The 13,864-nt window shown below is 45.9% G+C and overlaps 1 protein-coding gene across 4 annotated transcripts; it reads right to left on the reverse strand.

The window, feature by feature from the left end:
- Window positions 1-842: 842 nt before the first annotated feature.
- LOC115029029 (uncharacterized) lies at window positions 843-11,731 on the reverse strand. Of its 4 annotated transcripts, none has more exons than XM_029479641.2 (5): window positions 10,814-11,731; window positions 9,505-9,589; window positions 7,609-7,693; window positions 6,371-6,469; window positions 843-3,169 (listed from the first exon to the last, which is right to left on the reverse strand). In XM_029479641.2, the coding sequence occupies exons 2-5, from the start codon at window positions 9,556-9,558 to the stop codon at window positions 1,803-1,805; spliced, it is 1,605 nt and encodes a 534-aa protein (XP_029335501.1). In that variant the 5' UTR covers window positions 9,559-9,589; window positions 10,814-11,731; the 3' UTR covers window positions 843-1,802. The 4 variants fall into 4 exon arrangements, with proteins under 4 accessions (XP_029335501.1, XP_021022222.1, XP_029335500.2 ...); XM_021166563.3 differs by having other exon boundaries at window positions 7,609-7,735; XM_029479640.2 differs by lacking the exon at window positions 10,814-11,731 and having other exon boundaries at window positions 6,371-6,466; window positions 7,609-7,735; window positions 9,505-9,612.
- Between the last annotated feature and the right edge of the window lie 2,133 nt (window positions 11,732-13,864).

The following is a 13,864-nucleotide window of genomic DNA, read 5'->3' on the forward strand; positions in this document are numbered from 1 at the left end:
GGTGCATGCAAATTGGGTGCGCAGACTGACCAATCCCAGGGGGCCACGGAGCCTTCTGTGCTGGGGTGCATATAAGCAGGGCTCCCTGGGCGCCCAGGGTCCCCGTAGAAGCATCGAGGTGTTCCTGCAATAAAGGCTGTTGAGAAGAATCCGACTGTGTCGTGTTGTTCTTGCTGGTCGAGAGCAGACACGACAGCTTTGTACTGGATAGACTGGTACATCTAGTGCCAATTAAAGCTTATTATAAATATAAAGGTTGTACATCTGGGAGCGGAATGGTGAAAGCAGAGTAGAAACCTCATTTGAGATTAAATAAAAGAGATTCTCTATACACACAGCCTTGATATCCTCAGTTAACGACAGTACTATTTTAAAAATGCATCACCCAGTCGCCAAGTTTGGAGGTACATGTCTATAATCTCAGCACTCAGGAGGCTGAGGCCGGACAGTGAGTTTGAGGCAGGACAGAGAGAGCCTATCTTCAAGAAATGAAAACACAACACAACACAACACAAGGAAGCAAAAGAAAACAAGAAAGTATGTTTCCTGGAGAATTATCTCAACTACTACCATGTTTCAGATTGTATTTGAGAACTTTCAGATTATCATAGCTCAAAGACCCCCAGTATACTAGTCAGGAATAAAGATGCTTGAATTTTAAAGAAAATATCTAATAAAAAAAGTTATATGGTTAAAAAAAAGATGCTTGGATTTGGTTCTATTTTACACTTATGGTAGAAAGACCAACTGTGTTTGGATGTGGTCCAGAGAAACAACTCATGTGGGTGGTCACAGTAAAATAATTCATGTTTAACATCACTACCTGTAAAAAAAATCTTTATTACTTTTAAGAAAGTATTTTTTTTAAGTTTACAAACAAAATTCACTTCACTCTTGAATACGTAGAAAAAAACACACAAGAAAGATTTTGAAGATCTGGCCTAGATTATATGTTTTTTTACTCATTTTTTTTTTTTTTTAATGTTGGTGGTTGTCTCATTGACTTAGAGGTTTGGTGCGTTGAGTTAGGTGGGAATATCACAATGTCACAGTGGAAGACACTGGACGCTTTACTGGGCTACACTGGTGGCAAGACGGGTCAGTGGGTTCACATCCTGGCAGCCTGACCTTTTCACTACCAATCACTACCAAGTACAAGCCAGTCTATCATGGCTGAATTCTGGAGCAGTGGTTCTCAACTTCCCTAATGCTGTGGCTCTTTAATACAGTTCCTCATGCTGTGGTGACTCCCACCATAAAATCACGTGTTGCTACTTCATCACTGTAATTTTGCTACTGTAATGGATCATAATGCGAATCTGTGTTTTGATGGTCCTAGGTGACTCCTGCGAAAGGGTAGGTCTATCCTCAAAGGGTCGGGACCCACAGGCTGAGAATCGCTGCTCCACTGCATGTTATTACAAAATAGTTTTCCTGATACAACTTCTTCGTTCCATATGACTCTGCGTGATTCTGATGAAACACTCTAAGAGCTGTGTACCTCAACCATTTCAGTCGCTCTGAGAGTTTATGCAGGCTAAACGACAATTCTTTTTATTTATTAATTTCCAAAATGAGTTGATGCCCTGACTATGCCCTTAGGTAGGTGTACAGTAAGACAAAATACCTTTTATACATTTACGAAAGAATTTCCAAAAGTTTAATATTTTTTCCTTTGACCTTTATGTTGTTACTTATGAACACAAAGCAAAATAAGGATTAAAATCTTTTTTCTTCTAGAATTTTCTTATTTCCTACTGCTCCTTAGTACATTTGCAAGGCAAGGATTCGTAGAAGGGTCCTTACAAATTCTTATGAATTCGCTGATGGTAGGTGAGGTGTGAGTGCTGACGGAAGGACTTCTTACACTCCGTACATTTGTACGGTTTCTCGCCAGAGTGGATTCTCTGGTGCTGAATGAGGGACGAGTGGAGCCGAAAGGCTTTTCCGCACTCCTTACAATCGTAGGGCTTCTCGCCGGTGTGAATGCTCTGATGCTGCGTCAGTTGTGAGAGGAGTCTGAAAGTCTTCTCACATTCCATACATTTATAGGGCTTCTCACCAAAATGAATGCTCTGGTGCTGAGTCAGCTGGGAGAACAGCCTAAAAGCCTTTCCGCACTCCTTGCAGTCATAGGGTTTCTCCCCGATGTGAATGCCCTGGTGGGAAATGAGCTCCGAGTACCGGCGGAAGAACTTGCGGCACTCCTTACACTCGTAAGGCTTCTCCCCAGTGTGGATCCTCTGGTGGAGGGTGAGATGGTAGCCGCGGCTGAAGGTCTTCCCGCACTCCTTGCAGTCGAAGGGCTTCTCTCCGGTGTGGATTCTCTCATGCAGGGTGAGCTGCTGCCTCACCCGGAACGCCTTCCCACACTCCTTGCAGTCGTAGGGTTTCTCTCCCGTGTGCAGTTTGTGATGCAGCCGGAGGCCCGTGCTGCACAGGAAAGCCTGGCCGCACTCCTTACACTCGTGGCGTGAGCTGCCACTGGTGAGCCTCTGATGCCGAGTGAGGTGCGCTACCTGCCGGAAGCTCTTGCCGCACTCCGTGCATGCGTAGGGCTTCTCACCGGTGTGGATCCTCTGGTGGAGCATGAGTTGTCCACGGACTCGAAAGGCCTTCCCGCACTCTTTACAATCGTAGGGCTTCTCGCCCACGTGAGACCTCTGATGCACTCGAAGGTCCGAGCTACACGTGAAGATCTTTGCACACTTCTTGCATTCATAGAGCTTGTCAGAGGCGTGGATCCTCTGGTGGCGACTGAGGTGGGCGCACTGTCGGAAGGCTTTGCCACATTCCTTGCATTCGTAGGGCTTCTCGCCGGTGTGGATCCTCTGATGGAAAGTAAGTTGTTGGCGGACTTTGAAAGCCTTCCCACACTCCCCACATTCGTAGGGCTTTTCTCCGTTAGGAGATTTCTGATAGCGACTAACAGATGTGCGTTTTCTGCACGGAGGTCTTTTTCCAGGGGTGGTTTTTATCACGTGTCTGAAATATACCCTATGAGAGTTCTCTTGTTCTTCAAATATTTTATATTCAAAGTCTTTCCCCAAAAGGGAGTCTTCGTGGCCACGCCTTTGAATTCTTTCCATTAATTCCCACGGAGATAGATTAATTTCGTAAGTATTCTTTTCTGGAAGTGACCCTTTACTGCTGTATCTGGATTCCAGATCTGAAAGCAAAAAGAAGAGAAACGCATGGTACCGTCCTAATCGGGATGAAATAAAGAAATAAAAGTAACGAAAACAAGCCTCTAGCTGTTAGCACGCGGGAGGCAGAGTTAAAAGCTTCAGTTACAGGCCAGCCTGAGCTACATCACAAGACTTCGCTCAAGACAAGGAAAAGAAAAGAAAACAAGCAGCTGAATGGTCTTAGCAGCCCCCAAAATAATCATGTAATTAAAAAAAAAGTTTAAGAAGGATAAAGAAGATGGCATGTCTAGATACACAATTGAAAATAAAAATGAAGGGTGAGATGTAATGGCCCACACACACCTTTAATCCCAGCACTCAGGAGACTCAGCATGGGGCAGAGCTTGCTGCACTATCGTCCTGCCACTCCCACTGCTGCTGCCTGCCAACTAGCTGTTCCGGAGCTATCACGTGTTCACCTGCAACTTTACTCCAAGATGATTTGGCGGGAAAGGGCCCCTTCCCTTGCTTCATAACTGAGTGTCGGAAATAGTAAAATTGAACCTTGATCAGACTGACTGTCTTGGTTTCCTCTCTCTCTCTCTCTCTCTCTCTCTCTCTCTCTCTCTCTCTTGCGCGTGCTGCCTAACCCCCCTCTTCTCTTCCAGGTTTCCAAGATGCCTTTCCAGACTAGAACCCAGACATGTGAGCCGCTGGTCGGACACAACAGATAAACAGGCTCTGCTATAAGGAGTTATTGTGTTTGTACCCAAGTTTGACTGTGAGAAGTAACATTCCTGCAGACAACTGAAGCTATTCACAGTTAAGGAGATGGTCTCCTATGAAACTTGAGATGAATGCTCTGGATTGGAGAGAGAATATCTGTGTGTTGTATGGATGCCTCACCTGTCAATTAAAAAGCCTATGGCCTATGGCTTAGGCAGGAAATAGAGGTGGGACATCCAGGAGGCACAAAGGATTCTGGGATAGAATGAGGCACTGGAGATCGGCCCAGTAAGACATGAGGAGATGGGCACATGGTACCTGAGCCCAGGTAACCAGCCATGTGTCAGGACGTTGGTTAAAGCAAATGGGTTATCTAAGTTTTGATCTCGTCTGAGACTGACTTTTGCATCGGAGGCACTTGTTACAAAGACTGATGGGAGGGAACACAGACCAGTGGGCACTCTACAGCTGTGGTAGAGCGCCCTGGTGGCCTGTGTGAGGCCCTGAATACCATCCGTAGGACTACCACATCCAGCACGAATGAGCAAAACCAAAAATGCCATTGTGGAATAAAGTGTACTTTATGTGTTGCGAGGCATTGAGGTTATGCGAACTGATGTTCAAGGAATCCCATCTCTAGCCAACCATTTTTAGCAACCTCTTTAGACTGGTTCTATTTTCTTGGCCATTCTCAAATTACTCTGGTCTCTAATTCGCCATATCAATACTGTGTGTGCGCCCCCCCACCCCCGCTTGAGTTGGCTAAACAAACCTCCTCAGACACTGGGGCCAGGAGTCTGGCTTTGTTATATTTACATCTTCCTGTCAGACAACTGAGAACTGCCCACAGCTGAGCTGCTGAAGAGCCTACTTTACAACTCTAACCAGCTGAAACTAGCAAGGGAACCCAGCTGAAACAAAGGGATGGGTCCTTGGGTTTTCCCATATATATTCAGTGCTGCACATTAAAGATTGAGCCTTGATCAGATTTGTCTTGGCTCGTTATTTCTCTCGCCGCCTTTTCCATCCAACCCCAGCTTTCCTTTCAGGAACCCAGTAACCCATGGCCGCCGGCGGCTACAAATAGCCTATCTACTTTTCTTCTAATAATCACTTCAGGTCTGTTTTCTTCCACCTGGACAGTCTCACAATGTAGCCCTGGCTAGCCTGGAACTTACTTTTAGACCAGGTTGGCCTTGAACTCACAGAGATCCACTTGCCTCTGAAGTGCTGGGACTGAAGGCTTGCACCACCATGCCTAACCATTTGGGGATATTAATAAGCCATGTATTTTTTTGTTTTATCTTGTGTGATGCTGGTGATCAAGGCCATGGTTAGCTGCTCCACCACTGAGCTATCCCCCCTCCCCCCACCCAACACAAGCATGGACTTGCTATTTTTTAACGTTTACATGTGTTTTGCCTGTATGTATGTGTGTGTGCCATGAGCATACAGTGCCCTTGGGGGCCAGGAAAGGGAATTGTGTCCACTGGAACTGGAGTAACAGATGATTGTGAGCCACCGTGTGGGTGCTGGGAAGAGACACCAGATCCTATATGATTACCTGTCAGGGTTCTTAACAGCTGAGCCACCTTTCTATCCCTGTTTATTGTATGAGTTCATTACTAAATATAAATCCCAGGAAATGAGAACAATAAATCGATACAGGAAAACTGAAATACTAAGTGGGCATAGTGGCACATGCCTGTAGGCCCAGGACTGGAGATGATCTGAGACAGGAGGATGGAGAGTTCACAACCAGCCGCATTATACAGTAAGACCCTTTCTCAGAAAAGAAAATCAGGCTGTTGAGATGGCCTGATGTTAAGGGCACTTGGCTGTTCTTCCAGTGCATCAGAGTTCAAGTTCCAACACCAAATAGTGGTCTGTCCCTAACCACCTGCAGCCATGGTCTCCAGGCCTCAGTGGACATCAGACATGCAACCGATGCATGGACAGACATACCGACAAAGCAGCCATACAAATAAAACTAATTTGGATGTTTCTTAAGGGTGTGCCAGGGCGGATTTAAAATACAAAGGATTATCTATGAAGAAATTAGATATAAAACAGGCAAAACTATTATCACCAGACAAGAAAGCTTTCCCATGTTGAAAGGAAAGGGAAATATGAGAAAGAGACAAATGGCAAACTGAAGTAGAGAGGAAATGTCATTGGTGACTTATGCTGAAAGATCTAAGTTTTCTTTCCAAGTTTCATGTCTCTTCCCCAGCATCTCAGGAGAGCATCTTTCAACCAAGCATCTTAGGGGCATGTCCTCCAACCTCCCCACCAGCATCTTAGGGGCGTGTCCTCCAACCTCCCCACCAGCATCTTAGGGGCGTGTCCTCCAACCTCCCCACCAGCATCTTAGGGGCGTGTCCTCCAACCTCCCCACCAGCATCTTAGGGGCGTGTCCTCCAACCTCCCCACCAGCATCTTAGGGGCGTGTCCTCCAACCAGCAGATGTGTAACAGTCAGACACCACCACAGGTGCCTGCTGAGCACTCCCTCACCTCGGCTCCACCTTCTCTTCTCAGCCCTCACAATCATCCACGGCTCCTTCCCTTGTTCCAACAGGGTGATCACATCTGGCTTAGAAATGGAGCATCCTGCTTGAAAGAAAAGAGCAGAATTTATTTAAAGAATGGATCTATTTGCCAGGTGGGGTGATACACAGCTGTGACGCCAGCACTTAGGAGATGAAGGAAGGATCAGGGGTTTGGTATCATGGCTACACAGTGAATTCAAGGTGAAGTACACAGACCTTGTGGGTAGGCACACACAGAGGTTATTATTATTGTTATTGTTTTTCAAGACAAGGGTTCTCTGTGTAGCCTTGGTATCCTAGAACTCACTCTATAGACAAGCCTGGACTTGAACTCAGAGACTGGCCTGCCTTGGCCTCCTGAGTGATGGGATTAAAGGCGTGTGCTATCATGCCCAGCTGTTGAATTTAGTTTTTTTACTTTTTATTGTGGATTTAGGTGTCTTGCCCGCATGTGCACCATGTGCATGCAGTTCTCTCAGAGGCTATAAGGGGACGTTGGATCCCCTGGCAGTGGAGTTGCAGTGGTGGTGAACTGCCATGTGGATGCTGGAAACCAAACCTAGGTCTTCTGCAAAAGCAGCCAGTGCTCTTAACCTCTGAGACATCACTCTAGGACCAAAAGAAAGATTCTTTTTAGGGTTGGAGAGATGGCTCAGTGGTTAAGAGCACTGATTGCTCTTCCAAAGGTCCTGACTTCAATTCCCAGCAATCACATGGTGGCTCACAACAATCTGTAATGGGGTCCAATGTCCTCTTCTGGTGTGTCTGAAGACAGCTACAGTGTACTCACAATAAATAAATAAATATTTTTAAAAAAAATTTCTATTTAATCAAGTCTTCAAAACTAAGATGGCTACCAAGTGGAAAAACATTAAAATTAGATTCCTTTAGGCTCAAAGGCAGAGCCAGACTTCAATTTTTGTTTACAACCCCACCCTTTTAAAAGTTATTTTTATAAAAGTTTTATTTTATAAAACTTATAAGCTATATGTTTTATAAGTTTTATGTTATATAATTTATAATTATATAAAATATGTTATATTTATAAAGGTTATTTTATAAAAGTTAAATTATAACTATGTATTTCTGTTATGTGGGACCATAAAAGTATTTCACAGAGGTGACCATTCTAAACCACAAAGAGAGGGTCTTTGCAGTTAGAATGTCAGCTCTGGGAATGTGGTTTGATACAAATGAGCTTACCCAGTGACACCAAGTGGCTGTAGTTCTCTAGCATCACATCTCTGTACAGATCCCTCTCGTAGGAACTCAGGCACTCCCACTCTTCCTGAGAAAAGTCCACAGTCACATCTCTGAACATCACCATACTCTGCAATGACAAGCCGGTGTCCCATGTGTAAGATAAAATGGGATAAAATGTATGGGGTGGGGTGGGGTGTCTAAGTCACTGTTCTGTTGCTGAGAAGAGACACCACGGCCAAGCCAAGTCCTATAAAAGAAAGCATTTAATTGGGGCCTTCATTATAGTTTTAGAAGGTTAGTCAATTATCATCATGGTGAGAAGCAGAAAGGCACGACTCTAGAGTAGTAGCTGAGAGCTTTACAGCCTGACTCACAGGCAGTAGGCAGAGACAGACAGACACACGTACAGAGAGAGAAAGGGAGAAGGAGAGAGAGGGGCTGGGCCTGGTGTGGGCTTTTAAAGCCTTAAGGCACACTCCCTGTGACATTCTTCCCTCCAACAAGACCACACCTCCTAATCCTTCCCAAGTGGTCCCACTAACTAGGGATCAGGTTTTCAAATATATGAGCCTGTCACAGCCACAGGGGACTAGAGAGATGGCTCAGCAGTCAGAAGTGCTGCTGCTGTTACAGAAGACCAGAGTTCCCAGAAACGATATTATTCATAACACTTGCTTGCATACATGCACTCAGAGTCATAAATAAAAAATAATGACATTTTGAGAAAGTGTTTTAAAGGGGCTGGAGAGACAATTCAGAGGTCAAGAGCTCTTGCTGCTCTTGAAGAGGATCCAGGATTAGTTCCCAGAATACACCTGGTGGCTCAAAATCACCTGTAACTCTGCTTCCAAGACACCTAACATCCTCTTGTGACACTGAGAGCTCCCGCATGCGTGTGGGGTGCATATGCACACCCATGCACACTCACATACAATAAAATTAAATAAGTATATTTAAAATAATAAAAATGCTGAATGGTAGTGGCACACACCATTAATCTGGACACTTGGGAGGCAGAGGCAGGTGGATCTCTGAGTTTGAGGCCAGCCTGGTCTACAGAATGAGTTCCAGGACAGCCAGGGCCTCACAGAGAAACTCTGTCTCAAACACACACACACACACACACACACACACACACACACCACAATTAATAATAAATAAAATAAGTAAGCCCATGCATATTATATGACTTTTACTATGTCAACAATTGAAGATTTTAAATTACATATGTAGTTACTGTTCACACTATAATTCTATGGGGGCAGTGTTGTTTTAAGGAGAAGATGTCTGCTCTTCAGGGCTTCACACCAAATAAGCCCATGTTAGGGACTGATTTGACCAGTAGTGCCCTTGGATGAAGGTGGAGAGAAGAGTACGGAGGAGCCCCATCCCTCAGTGGAATGGAAGAGGCTGGGTACACTTCTAGAATCCGATTCTTTTAGGAAGTTTCAAAATAACAGAGCATTTGTACAACCTGACAGAATAAAAATGATGGGGCAGCCGCAAGGGTAAATGTGTTTGCTGCCACGCCAGATAACCCGAGTTCCATCTTGGGGTCACACATGGTGGAAGGAGAATTGGCTCCCAAAAGTTATCCTTTGACTTCTACAGATACTTGTGGCATCTCCCCGCCCCACACACACAAAACAAGTAAATGCAAATAAATCCATGCATGAGCTTGATCACTTGGACCCACATGGGAAGCTGAGGATCTGGGTTCAAACCCCAGGACACACAAAGGAGGAAAGAACTAACTTCCAAAAGTTGGGGCCATCACATGTATGCCGCAGCATGCATACGCCCCTATGTGCATGCACATATGCTAAACATAAACAAATTAATATGTATATACACACATGTCAAGTCAGAATATCAAGTACAAAGAAACCAACTTACATGAGCCATGATTCCAGAATCGCAAGAACTGGCTTGTTCTTCCTCGACGATCATGTCCCAGTGAAGCCGTTCACAGAGGCTAGAGCTGGAGGGAGAGGGTGCAGCCATGAGAGCAGAACTGTTCTAGAGCTTCCAAAATGTAAAAATCAATGTATTATCCCGTTTCTCCCTTCTTATACACAACCCGCCTTCCAACACACAAACGGAGAGGTGAGAGATGACTTACACAGAAACCAAAAACCTCCTCAAAACTACAGGGAACTCAGCTGCAAAATGTGGCTGTGAGGCCTCAGTATGCACCAGGATCACCTAGAAGACTGCTTAAAACAGATTTGGGTAAGGTGGGTGGTCAGGTGGTTCAGTGGTTAGGAGCTGAGGGAACCTGAGTTCAGCAGTCAGCTCCCACGTGGTCCTTACATTTGTTACTCCAGGTCCAGGTGACCCGACGCAGTATCCTGGCATCCTCAGACACATGTAAGAGGTGCACATACATAAAAATAAATGTTAAGAGAAAGAATGTGCTCTCCTGGTCTTTGTTGGCTTGTTTTTGCAGTCCTCTGAAGCCTGCAGTCCAGCCAGTGCTTGTCACAGAGCTACAGCCCTAGCCCTGCCATTTCTCACCGTCACTCCCAAGAGATGCATCGGCCGCTGCTGCTGCTCCAGTGCCACACAAGAATGACCAGTGCAGCCTGGAAAGGCCCCGAATTCAATTTCTAGCAATTGCACTGTGACTCACAGCCATCTATGCTGGGATCTGATGTCCTCTTCTGGCATGCAGATCGAACGAACACTCATATACATAAAATAAATAAATCTTAAATAGAAACAAACACAACACAAAACAAAACAAAAACCCCGAAAAGTATAGGGGCTTGAGGAAATGCCTCAGTGGTCCCTCCAGCCACCACCTCAATCATTTAAATAACTTGCTCGTCCTTAACCAATCACGCATCAGACTTTAGCAGACATATTTCAAAGAGGAATCCTGATTAAGTCTCTGCCCACTGAAAATGCAGGGAAATTCTCAGACCCAAAGCAATGAATAGTTCTTTTTTTTTTTTTTTTAAAGACAGGGTCTCAATGTAGCCCAGGCTGGCCTTGAACACCTGGTCCTAATGGAGTGGCAGTACACCACTCACAGTTGAATAAAACGTTTTCACAAACGGCTTTCAAAGGGAAGGAAATTAAATAAACCCATACTCAAAACAACAACAACAACAACAACAAACAAAACAAACAACAACAACAACAAAAAAGAAAAACAAAAACTCAAGCATTTCACAGGAACACAGAAGTTCTAGAAACTCACACATAATCTCTGTTTTAAACAGAAGTAGTAGCTGCTGGCTTCTGTCTCTTCTGAAGACTGGCAGAGATAATTCAAGACACTCCAGGCCTTGTTTCTTTTCTTTTTTCTTCTTTCCTTTTTCTTCTCTTTTCTTTTTCTCTCTTGCAACCCAACGTTAGGCAGTAGAGAATGACCTTGAGTGCCTACTCCTCCAGTCTCCACCTCCCAAATCCCGAGACATCAGGTGTGTGCCACCACGTCCAATGGCTTCACCCCTACTTTTCTGAACTTGATCAGAATCCCCTTCCAAGCTTCAGGGCTCCAGGCTGACCCCATCCGTATGCATCCCAGCAAGCGAGATAGACTACAGCAGCCCACAGTCACCCGTGCCCGAGTTTGCTGCTTCGGCCACTGTGCTTCACCAGTTACCAGTCCGGGGGCTGCCCAACCTTAGGTCCGAGGTGTCCCCCGGTTCTCTGCTCCCCAGGCCCGCCGGGAACCTAAGGTTCTGCACAGGGTATCTCCACCGTGCAAATCGCGGCCCCCGCCTTCCCTCTCGGTCCTTGTCCACAGCCAGGCCGGGGTTTAGGTGCAGCGCGTCAGCACGGCAGCTGTACCCACGAACGGGACACCTGAGTCCCAGGGGTCCTCAGAGCGGGTCCCCGGAGAAGAGCTTAGGCCGCACAAGACCAGGGGCCACCCAGCTGACCGGTATCCCGGGAGGGTGGGTCGCTAGCACCGTCAGCGCTGCAGAGGCGGCACCAAAGTGCTACGGACCGGACCGTGATACTGAAGGCTCTGGGACATCAGATCTCAAGCCTGAGAGTCCGACTGCCATTAGCTTCTTTGACTAGGCTCTGGGCTTCCAGCCCCGCGGAGGCTGCGAGCCAGGCCCCTAGCTCTTGGTCAGGGGAAGCGGGTTGGAGGTGAGGTTGTGTGTGTGTGTCTCTTTCTCGCTGCATCAGTGCGCATGCGCACAAGGGAGCCGCAGGGGGAGGCGGGGAGGCTTAGGTGGCATCTTGTGCAGGCCTGGACAGAGGGAGTTTGGTTCCAGGATCCAGGGTTGGGCAGAAATGGCCAAGTCGTTAGGCCTACAGCAGTAGCTCTGGCGTTGAACAAACTGACCCCTGGATGCTTCGAGGTCCAGCGTGGAACGTTGGCTGAACCACTTATACTAGTTTGGGCCTCTCTTGTTTGTTTTTAAAGCTGTGGTCTCTCTAAATGACCCTGGATTTCTCTGTGGACACCAGGCTGACTTTGAAATTGAAGTGATTCTCCAGTAAGCTTCCCGAATGTGGACATTAACGGCACACACCACCACACCCCCACCCTCTGAGTTTTTTTTTTTTTTTTTTTCACCAGTTTTTCTTTCTTCTTAAATCTCTATTTGAGACAAACTCTCTCTATATCTCTTGCTAGCCTGGAATCTGTGTAGACCAGGCTAGCCTGGAACTCTGAGATCCACCTGCCTTTGTTTCCGTGGTGCTGGAATTAAAGGTGTACACCACCACTTCGGGTGTGGTTTTCTTTTAACGAAGCAGGCTTGGGATTTTGTTGTTGCTGTTGTTGTTTTTGTTTTGTGTTTTTTTTGTTGTTGTTTTGTTTTTGTTTTTCGAAACAGGGTTTCTCTGTATAGTCCTGGCTGTCCTGGAACTCACTCTGCAGACCAGGCTGGCCTCAAACTCAGAAATCCGCCTGCCTCTGCCTCCCAATTGCTGGGATTAAAGGCGTGCGCTATCACCACCAGGCTTTTTATTTTATTTTATTATTATTACTTTAGGCTTGGGGTTTAATATAGGCTGTAGCATGAGGAGAGGGGCTCCGAATGACGGCACCTGAAATCGCAGGTATGGGCTTCTCTGAAAGAATAATCGATTGGGTTTTCATGTTATTCTTATGTTCTTGTGGTGGTTTGAATAGGTATGGCCCCATAGATTCATGCATTTGGATGCTTGCCCATACCAAGTAGTGATTTTATGTGTGGCCTTATTGGAGGAAGTGTATCATCACTGTAGAGGCGGGGCTTTGAGGTCACATATGCTCAAGGCACACAACATCTGCCTGCATGCCTCCACCTTTCCCGCAGGATGATGGTGGACTGAAACCTCTGCAAGCCAGCCCCTGTTAAATGTTTTCCTTTATAAAAGTTGCCCTGGTCATGGTGAATAAAACCCTAAGAGAGCTATGTTAGGAAGAGCTTTCTATAGTCCGTTTAATTTAGTCTCAACAGCACATATACATAGATTCTTAATGAGTTATAGTTAATTTCTTTCATTTTGATGCCTATTTTTTCCAAGATCTGGTTTGTGGGGGGCCCTTTAGCCTGACATTGGTGGGCTGTTTATTTGAACAACAGCCCAGGCTGGCCTGGACTTGTGATTCTGCTGATTCAGCTTCTCCATTCAGCTGGAATTACAGGTATGAGATACCACACTGGGTTATTGGGTAGTTTGTCTTCTGATAGGTTTCTAACACTGATGAGGATGAGGATGAAATATTATAGCATTTAATAATCGAGGGGTCTGGAAAGGTGGCTCAGTGCTTAAAGTACTGACTGCCCTCCCAGAGGACCCAGGTTCAGTTCTCAGCACTAATATGGTGCCTCACGATTGTCTCTAACTCCAATACCAGGGGATGCAATGCCTTCTTCTGGTTTCTATGGGCAATTGGCAATGCATGTAAGCAAAACATTGATTCACATAAAATACAAGACAAAAAACTACAGAGCAAGGCCCGGTTTCAAAACACAAGAAGGCGCTGAAGAGACAGCTCAGTGATTAAGAGCATGCTTTTGCAGAGGACCCAGTCCAGTTCCTGGTTCCTAACACCCCTGTGCCTGACTGACAGCCATCGAAACTCCAGCTCCAGGCAGGCTGATGCCTCTGGTGCCACACATGTCTTTGATAGCACCTGCCCTCACAGGCACAGACCACACACACATAATGAAACTGTAGTCTTACTGCATGGCCCTGGCTGGCCTGGAATTCTGTGGAGACCAAGCTGCCTTTAGACTCAAAGAGATGTACCAGCCTCTGCATCCTGTGTTCTGGGATTAAAGGTGTATACATTATG

This window comes from Mus caroli, unplaced genomic scaffold (genome assembly GCF_978045245.1).
Source record: "Mus caroli unplaced genomic scaffold, Mus_caroli_1 scaffold_8, whole genome shotgun sequence".
NCBI lineage: Eukaryota > Metazoa > Chordata > Mammalia > Rodentia > Muridae > Mus > Mus caroli.

Excerpts from the sequence above, each read along its gene's own strand:
- LOC115029029 (XM_029479639.2), bottom strand. The coding sequence starts at position 9,612 with ATGGCTGCACCCTCTCCCTCCAGCTCTAGCCTCTGTGAACGGCTTCAC. Across the intron at positions 7,736-9,504 it reads ATTCTGGAATCATGGCTCAT|AGTATGGTGATGTTCAGAGA; the intron begins GTAAGTTGGTTT and ends TTGTCATTGCAG. Across the intron at positions 3,170-6,370 it reads GAAGAGAAGGTGGAGCCGAG|ATCTGGAATCCAGATACAGC; the intron begins GTGAGGGAGTGC and ends TTTTGCTTTCAG.